Consider the following 12,178-nt stretch of genomic DNA (forward strand, 5'->3'; position numbering starts at 1 on the left):
TAAGAAGGATGGGAAAAATGGGGGGACACAGTTGAGTTTCGGAATAATTCATTTAAACAACAATAACATCTCTAACTTGGGGCCATCTGCACAAGGAAACTGAAATATCTCTACGATTCCCATTGAGGCCTTTTTTAATAGAATATATTATACAGTAGGGCAAAGATTGTATTATAATTCAAACAGTCATTAAACAGGGACTCTGTGGTTGATTTGTCATCTGATACTTAAACCTTCTTTATGTTTTACTTCACATTTTCACACAGCTGCTTTGGGAATGACAAACCCTTAGGCAAACCTTCAAAGTAAATACTTGTATAATGGAACGCAAGGGGAGTATTAAAAGGAATGTAGTCTGTCCAAGATCGGCTTATTTCACCACAGCAGTGCAGGCTTGCTTCACAAATGTCAATGAACTATTTAACAATGAATTCTAAAACTTTTTTGTGTATGTGAATCAAATTACACCATCAACCCTGTGCACAATCTAAAAAATGTATTTTATGTAAGCCTAGTTTTTGCTTATGACAGAAGGAAACAATGACAAGCACAATACTAATCAGTCTAATCAGATAATCATTTGTATCCAACATCAACTTTTGGCCAGGATCTATTAATGTAGTCCTCAGAGTCATCTTCAGCGTCTTTTACAACACCCAGACATTTTTACATTTTCAGAAAGCTAAAGGACGGTTATGGTAAGGTTGATATCTCACAGGAACAAATGCAAATACTGTTCCTTCAAGACGATAATGCCAACACAACCTTTCTCATGAAGTTAGATATACATCCTTGAACCTAACATCATAAGTGAACCATCCTGGCAGTAGTTGTCATCCTCAAAAGCTGTTAGAGCTTCCAGTACAAAGGTTATCATATAGCTATCATTTCAAGAATTTAAAAAAGGAGTTTCATGGGGGTCACTATTTTAACTTCATTTAAGTAAAGCATCACCGTCACACTAAGAAGAGGGGTGTTATGAATATGTGTCTGGATTCCTTATCATTTGTATCCCAACTAAACCGTAACATTATTAAAACCTTAATGTACACACTTATTTGCAATAACAGCAGGACAAGCTCTTTAGAATGTGCCAGTAAATATACATCAGTGGCAGTGCCCATTTTGGCGTGGTCGCGTACCTGCAGTCCGAGCTCCAGAGAGACTTTGAGAAGTGTGATGTCAGGAAGGCTGTCCATCAGAGTGGCGATCTTGAACGCATCTTGTGCAAGTTTGAAGATGTGAGACGAGGAGTGAATGTTTTTCTGGATGGACTCCAAGACTGTCTCCAGCCTGCGACTGTCACCTGGAAGGGATTTGAACATGAGAAAGCTTTAGACTAGGATTATATGTGTATGTTTCTCATACTTCCAGAGAGTGTTCACCAACAGTCTTTTCTTGTGTGTATTATATAATAATAATAATAATAATACATTTATTTTGGGGGGCGCCTTTCAAAACACCCAAGGACACCTTACAGGGTTACAGATTTACAATTTTACCTTACAAATTAAAACAGTCGATTTAGTGAAGTATCAGCCGGGGTAAGACAAGACAAACAACAGGAAATTGACTACAAAAGGACACAAAAGGACACAGGGTACAGATTATAGAGAAAATGCCAGTTATTGTGAATATATGCGCACCTTTGGCAGCAGTGAGCATGGTGGAGGCAAGCTCACACTGCTGAGACTCTATGTGGCTCAGGGTGAACCAGCGGGGGTATCGGTTGGGCACCACGGACACGATGTGGTGGGGTCGTGACAGGTCACCAGGCGAGGCCGTTGACTCCAACACAGGCAACCTGACGGAATCACAGACAGAAAATTAGATCCATGTAACGCTATTCTGCGGAAAACAATTAAATACATGATTTCATTCAAAGAAAAGTTTTTAGACTTTGATTTTCATATTAGGTGAGCATTGAATGGAGTATGAAAGAGAATAATGTAAGAGAAACAGATGGGCTGAGAGATAGAGTGAATGAGAATCAGAGAGAAACACCAAAGATCCACGAATGATCAAAATCTTGTGGAAATCAGACAGAAAGAAGTCTTCATCATCATGGTCTGAAAGTGACTTCAAAATGAAAATGACTTGAGTGATCACAAGGGGATTACAGTTAGCCTATCCCTGCAATTTACTTCCAACCTAGTATTTAATCACCTAGAAACCACGGTATAAATAGTATTTTCTTCATTCTAATTGGTCATAATGAAGTCAGAGCTGTGCAACACCTGCTAGTGGATGAAGGGGCTTCTCGAGTTTCAGTCTCTCATTATAATAATACTGACAGGGCCAAGTCTTCACCAGCACCAGCACCATTACCACTGTGGCCGGCTCATCTCCTATTCTGCTTCACTTCTCTTCCCTCTGCTTCCACCTCAGTTTCAAAGGTCTTCTTTCCCTCAGAAGACAGCACAACCTGGCCTTCTCTCAGCCAATCACAAAGCTAATTGAGTCCACGGGGAAATTAAGGAATTCACCTTCCAGCCCCGTAAGGCTGGACACACATCAAACAAATACCGACACACATGAATGAAAAGTGTCAGCACACACACACACACACACACACACACACACACACACACACACACACACACACACACACACACACACACACACACACACCACACACACACACACACACACACACACACACACACACACACACACACACACACACACACACACACACACACACACACACACACACACACACACACACACACACACACACACACACACACACACACACACACACACACACACACACACACACACACACACACACACACACACACACACACACACACACACACACACACACACACACACACACACACACACACACACACACACACACACCCTTTTGAAAACACATCAAAGCAGCCCAGTAAAAGCAATGTGATTCTAAATGCCAGCTTCAATTTCAGAGCAAAGTGCATGTGATACTGTTGCCACCCGAGTGAAGGCATATACAAAAACAGCCTCCTCTTCACTCAGTTTGCCCAAGAGAGCACAGGCAGGAGAGAGAGAAGGTGACAGAAACCTAGCCAAGATGCGTGCGAGTGTGAACACCGACAGTTGGTGTAAAATGGAGATGTTTGTAAGCCTTAGCAACAGTCGGGTTCTTTCCCCACACATCTAAAGAGCTGCTAAAAGCATACACCACACTGGGGCCTTCTGGAAGACTCCTGGGGTGTAGCAAAGCAAAAAAAAGTTCCTGGGTAAAGATGGAGGCCTCATCAACATTCCTGTCTTTGTTTGGTTTTCACCAGAGCCAGAGGCCTCCATTGGATAGGAGCTTGAGAGGCCTGGGTTGCTGAAAAATAACCCTCCTCAAAATGCTGGGAGGAAAATCCATACTGGGCTACTGTTCCATGAGAAACCAGCGAACAAATAAACGATGAAAAGATCCGAATGGACAGCTCTGAAGCATTCAATCTCAGCCCGAGTACGGTATATTTCCTTCCATGGGTACATTCTTATCGAGGCCCTTGTAAACTACTGTAAAATGGTGCACACTGGTTATAAACATGATCATATTCTCTATGCAATAATACTATAGAAACTCTCAACTCAATGTCCAGTGTGCTTGAAACAACAAACTAGGCACATATTTCTTTACAGCACTGCCATGGATTGATATAAATATGTACTATCAATGATATATAAAACACTAGCAGGGAGCTGGAAGAGGCTATCAATCCCTCTGTGAGGAAGTGAGGGAGGGGGGGGGCAACTCTGGTATCAAACGGCACTGCAACACCCTGTCACATCTGAGAGTGACGCAGCAATACATATCGTACGAGGAATATTTAAGGTGGCGATGTGGAGGGAGACTGAAAGTGACCAGGGAAGACAGACACCATACAGTCAGTGGACAAAATATGTTAAATATATATTTTGGAAGGACTCATGGTAGAAGTTTGAGCATATTTGGAGTATAGAATAGTAGGTAGCATGTACAATACATACTGAAATGTATCAACATAAAATCGACATATAGGATAACGCAAAATAAGTGAAAGCCAAGACGTACGAAGGAGATGTTGATAAAAAGCAGTCCCGTCATGTTTTACCTAAATCCTGACGCTCTTTGGGAGTTCTGGTCAGCATCACCATGACTACTGACCTCTCTACATCACGCTCCTTTCCCTTTTTCACTGTAAACACCCTTCACTTTTATAATCCATCAAGCACACATCTATCAGCAAAGTGTTGCATCCGCTGGATGACCTCCACTCTATACACAAACTCAGAGTCTGAAACCTTCATAAAGAATGACAGGAGGGATCAAGACATACATGACCCAAATGTAACCCCTCATTTTAGTTCACTCCTCTTAAGTGTCTTGGATGCTTGAAATGAGTTGTATGGTTTCGGGTGAAGCATTGTTTTTTATACAGAAAGTACTTCACCAGAGAGCCCTCACTGTCAGGGGAATATCTCCAAAATATCTCAGTCCCACTTCAAGTAATCTTAGAAAAAAGCCTTATTTTTAGCTTTCTTGTAAGGGATGTCAAACACGTTTTTGAGAAATTAAGGTTTAAAGGATTGTCTCCAGTATAAGTACAGATATTTTGCAGTAGTTTTGGTCAGGTATAAATGCTTAGTGATAACAAAATAAAAACAAAATGCAGATGATTTCGCAGTAGTGAAGTAATCCATTTTATCATTAATATAACCTGTGTGTGAATCTGTGACATTATATCTAATTTCACTTAACTTCATGCTACTATTTGCTGCAGATAAAACCTTATTACATTATAGAAATATATACATTTTTAATCCACTACATTTATTTTCCAGCAATAGTTACTAGTTTGCTTTCCAATTAGGGTTCTAAATAAAAAACAAATGATCAGTTTCTTTATTTTGATGCACCGTTACATAAAGGCACAACCCAAGAAGATTATGTTGCAATCAGCTTCACCTCCGGCAGAACACTTATATGCTGCTGACATGTTATGAATCAGTAATGATTTATTAATAATGCATTTTTAAATGCTGAAACCATACTTGAAAGGGAAAATGTTTACATTGTGCTGTGCATACTTTCTATAACTTCAGAAATCAAAGATGATTTCCTCTACTGCTGCATCTACAGATTCCTAGTGTTTCGATATTAAATCTGCAGGATACAATTATTAAGATAATTATTTTTTATAAACGGAGTATGAAACTTAATAGGGCTACAAAGGTTGGCCTACCTGCAACCTGTGAGTGTCATTGGTATGTCATGCTATTGGTTTATCCTCATACTGCAGTATATATATACAGCGTGGTATATTGTAAGATTATGGATTATGCAGAGGATCAAAGGTTGTGGATTACAGAGGATCTAGATTCATTAGCATTGGAAGACTCGTATCTCATATGGAAATCTCATATGATAACAGGCGGCAGGGATTTGTCTCTGTGGCTCTTCCAAAGAGTTGCGATAAGGACAGTCTCCGGAGAGCGAGCTTCTTTTTACTGAGGCTGCAGTCAAATTCTGGGCAGCCTGTGAACCAGTAGGCAGCTCCTCTGTTTGTGTGTTGGCCGCTCACACCAAGCTATCTCACAGCATATGCTGCTCTCACACGCTTTAATTAACTTCATGCGTAGCGCATAAACACATTTTAAAATACTAAATATGCATTTGTGTACGATGAAGGCAGTTTGACTTCCATGTGTAAAAAGTAAAAGAAAAGCTGGCTTATGAGCAACTGCAAAGGACAAGACAAATAGAGCAAGCAAGTGAAAAGGTGTGTAAATGAGCGATGGAGCTAGACTTTCGCTCTCTCTTCGTACCAATGATAGTGTTATAATAGGTCCATTAAAATAGCCCTGGTTCCTTTACTTCCTCCGCTATATTTAACTGTCCGCCGTCCCGTGGGAGCGGGGAGGTATATGCTATCACATTACACTACGCTACATTACACACATTCATTATGTGCTGAGTAGACACCCCTGGTTCCCAGGAGCACCCATAAGTGGCCATATTATTCTAAATCGCCGGTTTCACACCACAGGAGTGAGGATGGAGGAGTTGAGGGGAGGAAATGTGGAAGGTGAAGGGAAGTAGCGATGGAGGGAGGGGAGTGGCTGACTCAGGGTTTGGGACTTTGGTTTTGAGGTGAGGAAGGGACACTCAGCAGTGCAATGTGCAACCTTAAAACCACACAGCCCCTCACAGAGAAACCCAACCATGTTGTTTTGGTTTTGTTAGAACGTTATTTCAATTCCTGGCGCCTCCCAACTGGTTAACTGAAGGGATATGTGAATGATGCGTTTGTTTTCCTTTTGTTCTCCATTTGTGCGACTGTGACCCACGATGGTACAAGCCAGGAAAAAACGCACTCCTTATTCATTGACTAATCATTTGCCAGCACCTCAGTGATGGACTGTGGAGAAACACAACAAACATCTTCCTCACACTGCCCTCTCCCTGCTGGCCCTGCATGTGCATGTGTGTGCTTCCTCCTCATTACAGACACACTAATTACACTCTCATTAATGTAATTAATATTCACTGATCCAGCTCCCACTAGTCACAACATCAAAACACAGCAGCGCAGACTGATTACCACACATACACATGTACACATTGTCCACAGAGGAATACACGCAAGAGCTTAATATAGAGAGAACACATGGAAAATTCAAAGTCAGACCCACAAACAGGACAGGGCCCCAAAACTTGAAGCAGCATCAAAGGCATACATAAAAAGACAAATGCTCTAAACCTCTAAATTCTCTGATCACCGTGATTGACTTTAAAGTTTGAGTAGAACAAGGATGTACTAGTTGGCACAAGGAGAGGTCACCACATATGTTTTAATGTTGAAGTTAGTTACTTTATCAAAAGTATTCACATGCTTTAGACTTGGAACCTGGAAATGTGAATAGGATTCTCCAGTTTAAGGCGTTCAAAAACGGCAATTTTAGTGCTTTTAAAAGGAATTCTGACTATTTACAGTCTAATGACTACAGTTTGAGGTTTTAGTCATTGCTTTACAAAAAACAGACGTTGTTTGTGAGTAAACATCCCATGTTAAATCGTTTTTCGCAGTATTCTTTTCAAAAAGCCTCGATTAGCCCAAACTTTATCCAAAGATTAGCAATAAAATCTTTAAATGAAAATCAATCAAATGTGATTAACAAAGTGTTGACATGATTACAGCAGAACACACACAGACATAGACTCAAGCACACACACCCACACTTAAGACCTACCGCATGGCTCTCAGTGCAATTTTGTACGACAGTTCAGCGTCGTGAGGTAGGAGCGAGGTAAAGAGATAGCGGGCGAAGGTGTGCATGGGAACACTCTCTCTGTGGACGATCTCTCCGAGGCCAGAGTATGGGCCAGCTGTGCAAAAAACAAAGAAAACACACACACATTTTTAATGACTGAAGGAAAGAAGTGGAATAAATTCACTCAAAACAATTATCTGTCTCGTCAGGTCAATAAATGTTATGGTTCGGTGTTGAAATGGATGGTATCTACAGTATAAACAGACAACAAAAAGCAAGTGAATTTTTATTTTGTTGTATATTGACTTTTTCTATAACACGCCCCACGGGGAGTGACTTTTCCCTCCCAGCCAGGAAGAAGCAAAGCCACGCGGCATTAAAACAAACTGTGACGTGAGAAACCATATGGTCGTGTGTGTTCAGATTTTGCTTTCCCTTCCCTCCCCCTATCTTCCTCTCGTCTCTGGTGGGTTATTTTAAACCCCAACAGGCTCCTAAGCCACAGACCACATCACAGAGCGACTGCAGCCTCCAGGGGCCCGCAGAGGCCTCACAGCCTGGTGCTCTATTAGCAACGGAGCCAGAGGTGGGTGGTCGCGCAGGGGCCGAGGCAGAGCTGGGGTTTGGGTGGGGACAGGAGACTGGGCTGGGCCCTTCAGGATGTGCCACCTCCCCCTCCCCCTCCTCCTCCTCTCTTTCCCATAACCAAACCTCATTCTGTTCTAGCCCCAGCCCTGTAAATGTACACACTGTTGTGAGTGCACGCATGTGTGTGCTAACACAATACCCCTGGTGTTACTGTGTAAAGAGCTCATTTTGGTCTGGCCCAGGGCAGCTCAGCCTCTATTTGCACCACAAAATGAAAGGATAATAAATAGTGAGACAGAGGCCAATGTGTTTTTTCCTGTTTTAGCAAGAATGTGTAGGGTCTTGGTGTGTAGGAGGGAGAGAAAGGAAAGAGAGGAGGTTTCTCTATGCAGTATGTCTGAGAGAGTTGAGTCTGCTGGGACATGTGGTGAAATAAAGGGACAATAATGGCGAAATATTATCCGTTAGCTCCCTCACCCTCTAGCAGAAAGACGGACTGTTTACGGAAGATTTTGACCAGGGAGTCATCCACTTCCACTTCCTGCAGCTTGGCCAATAGCTGCTCTTCGTTGCGACACACCTTCTCTTGAGCGTACAGACCGTCGGGCATCACCCGTTGCTGGCCTAAGCCAATCAGAGCCGTCTCCACTGCCAGCGCCACGTACGATTCCCCGTCTCCGAGTAATCGCTGCACGGGCATTCGCTGGAGCTCTGCTCGGCTTACAACACTGGAGCAGTCTGCAAAGAGGGGAGAGAAAACTGAATTGGCATAAAGCGGTAGTCAACGTATGTGTTATTCTCTGAGGTTTTGGGCAATAGAGGAGTCTGTCTCCTATGGGAAACCACTGTGTCAGTCACACAGTGAGGTCTGAACCCAACAACCATCCAAAATAAAGATCAACGCCTCAGGAGCATTCCTCTGTTCACTTCTGTACCTCAGAGGACAGAGGGCTATTTCTGGGAGCAGAGGAGGCAATGAGGGATCTCGGAGCGTAGGAGAGGAGAATTGAAAAAAACACAAGAGGAGTCGAGATAAGATAAGACAGAGGGACTGGAGGTGAATCTGCACTCAAACTATTCTTTCCAACTTCAAAAAATATGAAAGTCCTGAAAATAAAAGTCTTATTATGCAGCTAAACTTAACAAATTAACTATAGTCAACAAATGAACTATAGTACAAATCATTTATATTGGCATTCCATATTTAAAATCAACTCCTCTGAATAATATACTAAATGTTGAAAAATAATTCAATTTAAAAAAGCAGAGAAGGGCCATTGTATAACTCAGTAGGTTGAGCTGATGGTCCATGTACTGGGGCTTTGGTCCCCAAGCGAAGGACCCTGGTTCAAATCAAGCCTGAGACCATGTGCTGTGTGTTACACCCTCTGTCTTCCCCTTTCATAGCTGTCACTTGAGTAAAGGCAGTGGTTGCCCAAGAAAATAAAAAAAAATATATATATATGATCTTTTTGGATCTTTTTGTGTGTGGCTGGCTCAGATGTGAGTAGAATGTGTGGGTCTATTTGCTTCGTTCAGGCATTCAGCAATACCTGACAGGTCTAAGCAGGTGTTGGAGCCCTCCTCTCCCCCTCGTCCCGGCTCTGTCAGGGTGCTGAAGAGGGTCCCGATGGGATCCAGGGGGTGTCCCACCCAGCCCTCCATGTTGGTTATGGAAGTGTGGCCTTTATGCAGCAACTCTAAAAAAAATAAAAACACACAACAGATAAAGACACATTAAGCAAAGAGTGGCAACAAACTGACGCTGTTAACACGATGTCAACACCATCAACTCTTATATTAATCAAGGGCCTTCACAACTCAGAACAGCGGGGAGCATATCTCTATAAAATGACCTGCAATAGGAAAGTGAACAGTTCTTAATTAAAATGAATGATTCAAAATGAAATTTAAGAAAGACTTTTGAAGCAAAACTGTTATTAAAAACAGCCATACAAAAATTACGACTTAAGAAAAAGCTTCTCAGTATGATGAATGTATCTTTCTCTCTTTTATTCACCCTTGCTATTAGAGGGTTGTTATGTATGGAATGGAATGAGGACAATGGGGTTAATAAGTATAATAAATGATAATTATTTGCTTTCTAATTTGTGTTCTGACAATAAAAAAATGTGACAATAGAACCTAGCTTCACCTTTCTTGTGTCTGCGGAAGTGCTCAAGTTGCCTCTGCTGTTGCCGCCGTAACGTGTTCACCACGGCGATGGCCAACCGAAGGGCTTCTCTGGGGTAACCATGCGATCGCAGGGCGTCCACCCTGGCACAGGCCGTCGGGACGTGTTCTGAGGGAAACACCACATTTTAACTCAGATATTCGACACTTTAGCTACTGCACATTCTCAGTCCATTGTTTTGTGTATTAATAACACATCACACCTACATGCACCCAGACTCACCATGCCACAAGGGCCAGCCCCGTGTATCAAAAAGGGAGCCATCCTGGTTGTCATGGTAACAGTAGTTGGCATAGAGGTCACTGGCGATAATGTGCTGGAGGTGTCGGTCCTGCCAGTGCAGGTCACAGGCCTCAATGGCCCGTGTGAACACAGTCCTGTGGGGGCGCATCTCTGCAGAAGAAGAAGAGGGACAGAAGTGAGGAGGAGGAGGTGTGAGGAGATTTATGCTGCCTCATCTTTAGGGAATGGCAGGAACACTCACACGCCTGGTCATTTGGTTGCTTTTCTTTTCCTATATGCCCACACATTTGAACATTTATTAATATCATCATTTATTAGGGAATCAGCATCATTTTTATAAACAAACAGAACAGTCACCCACAAAAATGGCAGCCTGTCCTTGCTTCTGATCTCTAAACTACACCTCCAATAGGATGACAGTTTGTTGATAAGGATTAGTGAAACTAAATAAAATAAAACCCCGAAACGTTTTGATGCTTGGGATAACAGTAGTGCTCCGTTTTGTGTGAGAGAGATGTTTACAAATTCTTTATGCATTGACAACCCCTCCCACTGAGATACATTTTTGCGATGTAAATAGTTTACTGACAGACATTCAAAACTTCTCAATCTCTGACCTTGGTTGCCATGAGCACCCTGAGGCAATGAGTGGGTGAGGTTGGGCAGTTCATTGCCGTGGTTACCATCCTCCCAGGGGCAGACGTCCACGCTGTTCCATCTGCGCAGCTGGCGCAGCCACGATGACTTCTGCTCCGATTTGCAATGGGGGTTCAGTACGATGCACATCCACAGGGCACCTGGACACCCACACAAACATAAGCATCATACACAAAAACACACACGCACATTGTAAGTCAGCTGCCCTACTTCTATATGTGTGACCACAACGTCCGCAATGAGTCATACAATACAGGTAGGTGTGTCTTTTAGGTTTCAAAAATCCTAAATACAATAATCATGCAAGAACTGAGAGCTGGAGGCAGTTTTTCGAAGATGTGGAGCATTCATAACATTTTCATTTAGTGCACATTTTGTATGCTGGCGCCATCTTGCACTGGAATACAGAACTCTGTGAAAACAGAGAACTTAACTAGTCCCGAGGCAACGCTGACTGCACACACATCATTTTGGAGTAAATTGGAACAAACAGAATATGAAAAGTGGCTTTGTCTCTGGGGATACAAGCACATTCAGTGCATGTGTGTATAAAAGCAGAGAGAGTTTCGGAGGAAGGACGAAGACAAGGACAGAGTTATAACATGAAGAAAGAAACAGAATACAAAAGGTGCGGAACAGAGGGAGGGTAGAAAAAAAAGGAGATCGAAAATGAAATAGGAGCGGAGATGCTTTGGACAAGGAGACATGGGTGCGGTAGCCTGCTGCTCAGAGTTAGGAAAGACAAAAGAGGGGGAATGAGAGAGAGAGGAGAGCGAGAGAGAGATGGAGAGAAGACTGAGTACCCGAGAAGAAGAGAGAGAGATCGAGAGAGCAGCAGAGTCTGGACGCACCCTAGAAGATGAGAGAGACCAGAGAGAGTGAGTAGATGAGGATGATAGCGAGAGAGAGAGAGAGAAGAGAGAGATAGAGACAGGCCAGCATTCACCACACATCAGGGGGAAGTTGATCAAGGACTTGGGACAGAAGGGTTTTGAAGTGTGCGACTATCAAACGAGACCGTACCACCACACTTCCAAAATACATGGTTGATTGAAACAGATGAGAGTCACTGTTGCTGTCCTTACAAAGTGCAGAACAAAGGACCAAGGAAGAGAGGAAACGAAACATCATTCCATCAGCAACAACAAGCCGCACAGTTGAGTATCAGCAAGCAATCATCAGGCGAGACATTAGGAGGAAGAAACAACAAAGACAGGAGACAAACACTTGCTTGCTTGTCCCGCGTTTGCC

The 12,178-nt window shown here is 42.7% G+C and overlaps 1 protein-coding gene across 1 annotated transcript in view; it reads right to left on the minus strand.

The window, feature by feature from the left end:
* LOC117452830 (zinc finger SWIM domain-containing protein 6-like) overlaps positions 1-12,178 on the minus strand; it is a 47,042-nt gene that overhangs the window by 3,838 nt on the left and 31,026 nt on the right. The window contains 8 exon segments of the mRNA XM_034091615.1: positions 1,143-1,306; positions 1,647-1,804; positions 7,225-7,360; positions 8,311-8,571; positions 9,387-9,533; positions 9,989-10,135; positions 10,250-10,420; positions 10,888-11,067. Coding sequence (XP_033947506.1) covers positions 1,143-1,306; positions 1,647-1,804; positions 7,225-7,360; positions 8,311-8,571; positions 9,387-9,533; positions 9,989-10,135; positions 10,250-10,420; positions 10,888-11,067 — 1,364 coding nt within the window.

Source organism: Pseudochaenichthys georgianus, chromosome 9 (genome assembly GCF_902827115.2).
Source record: "Pseudochaenichthys georgianus chromosome 9, fPseGeo1.2, whole genome shotgun sequence".
Taxonomy (NCBI): Eukaryota; Metazoa; Chordata; class Actinopteri; order Perciformes; family Channichthyidae; genus Pseudochaenichthys; species Pseudochaenichthys georgianus.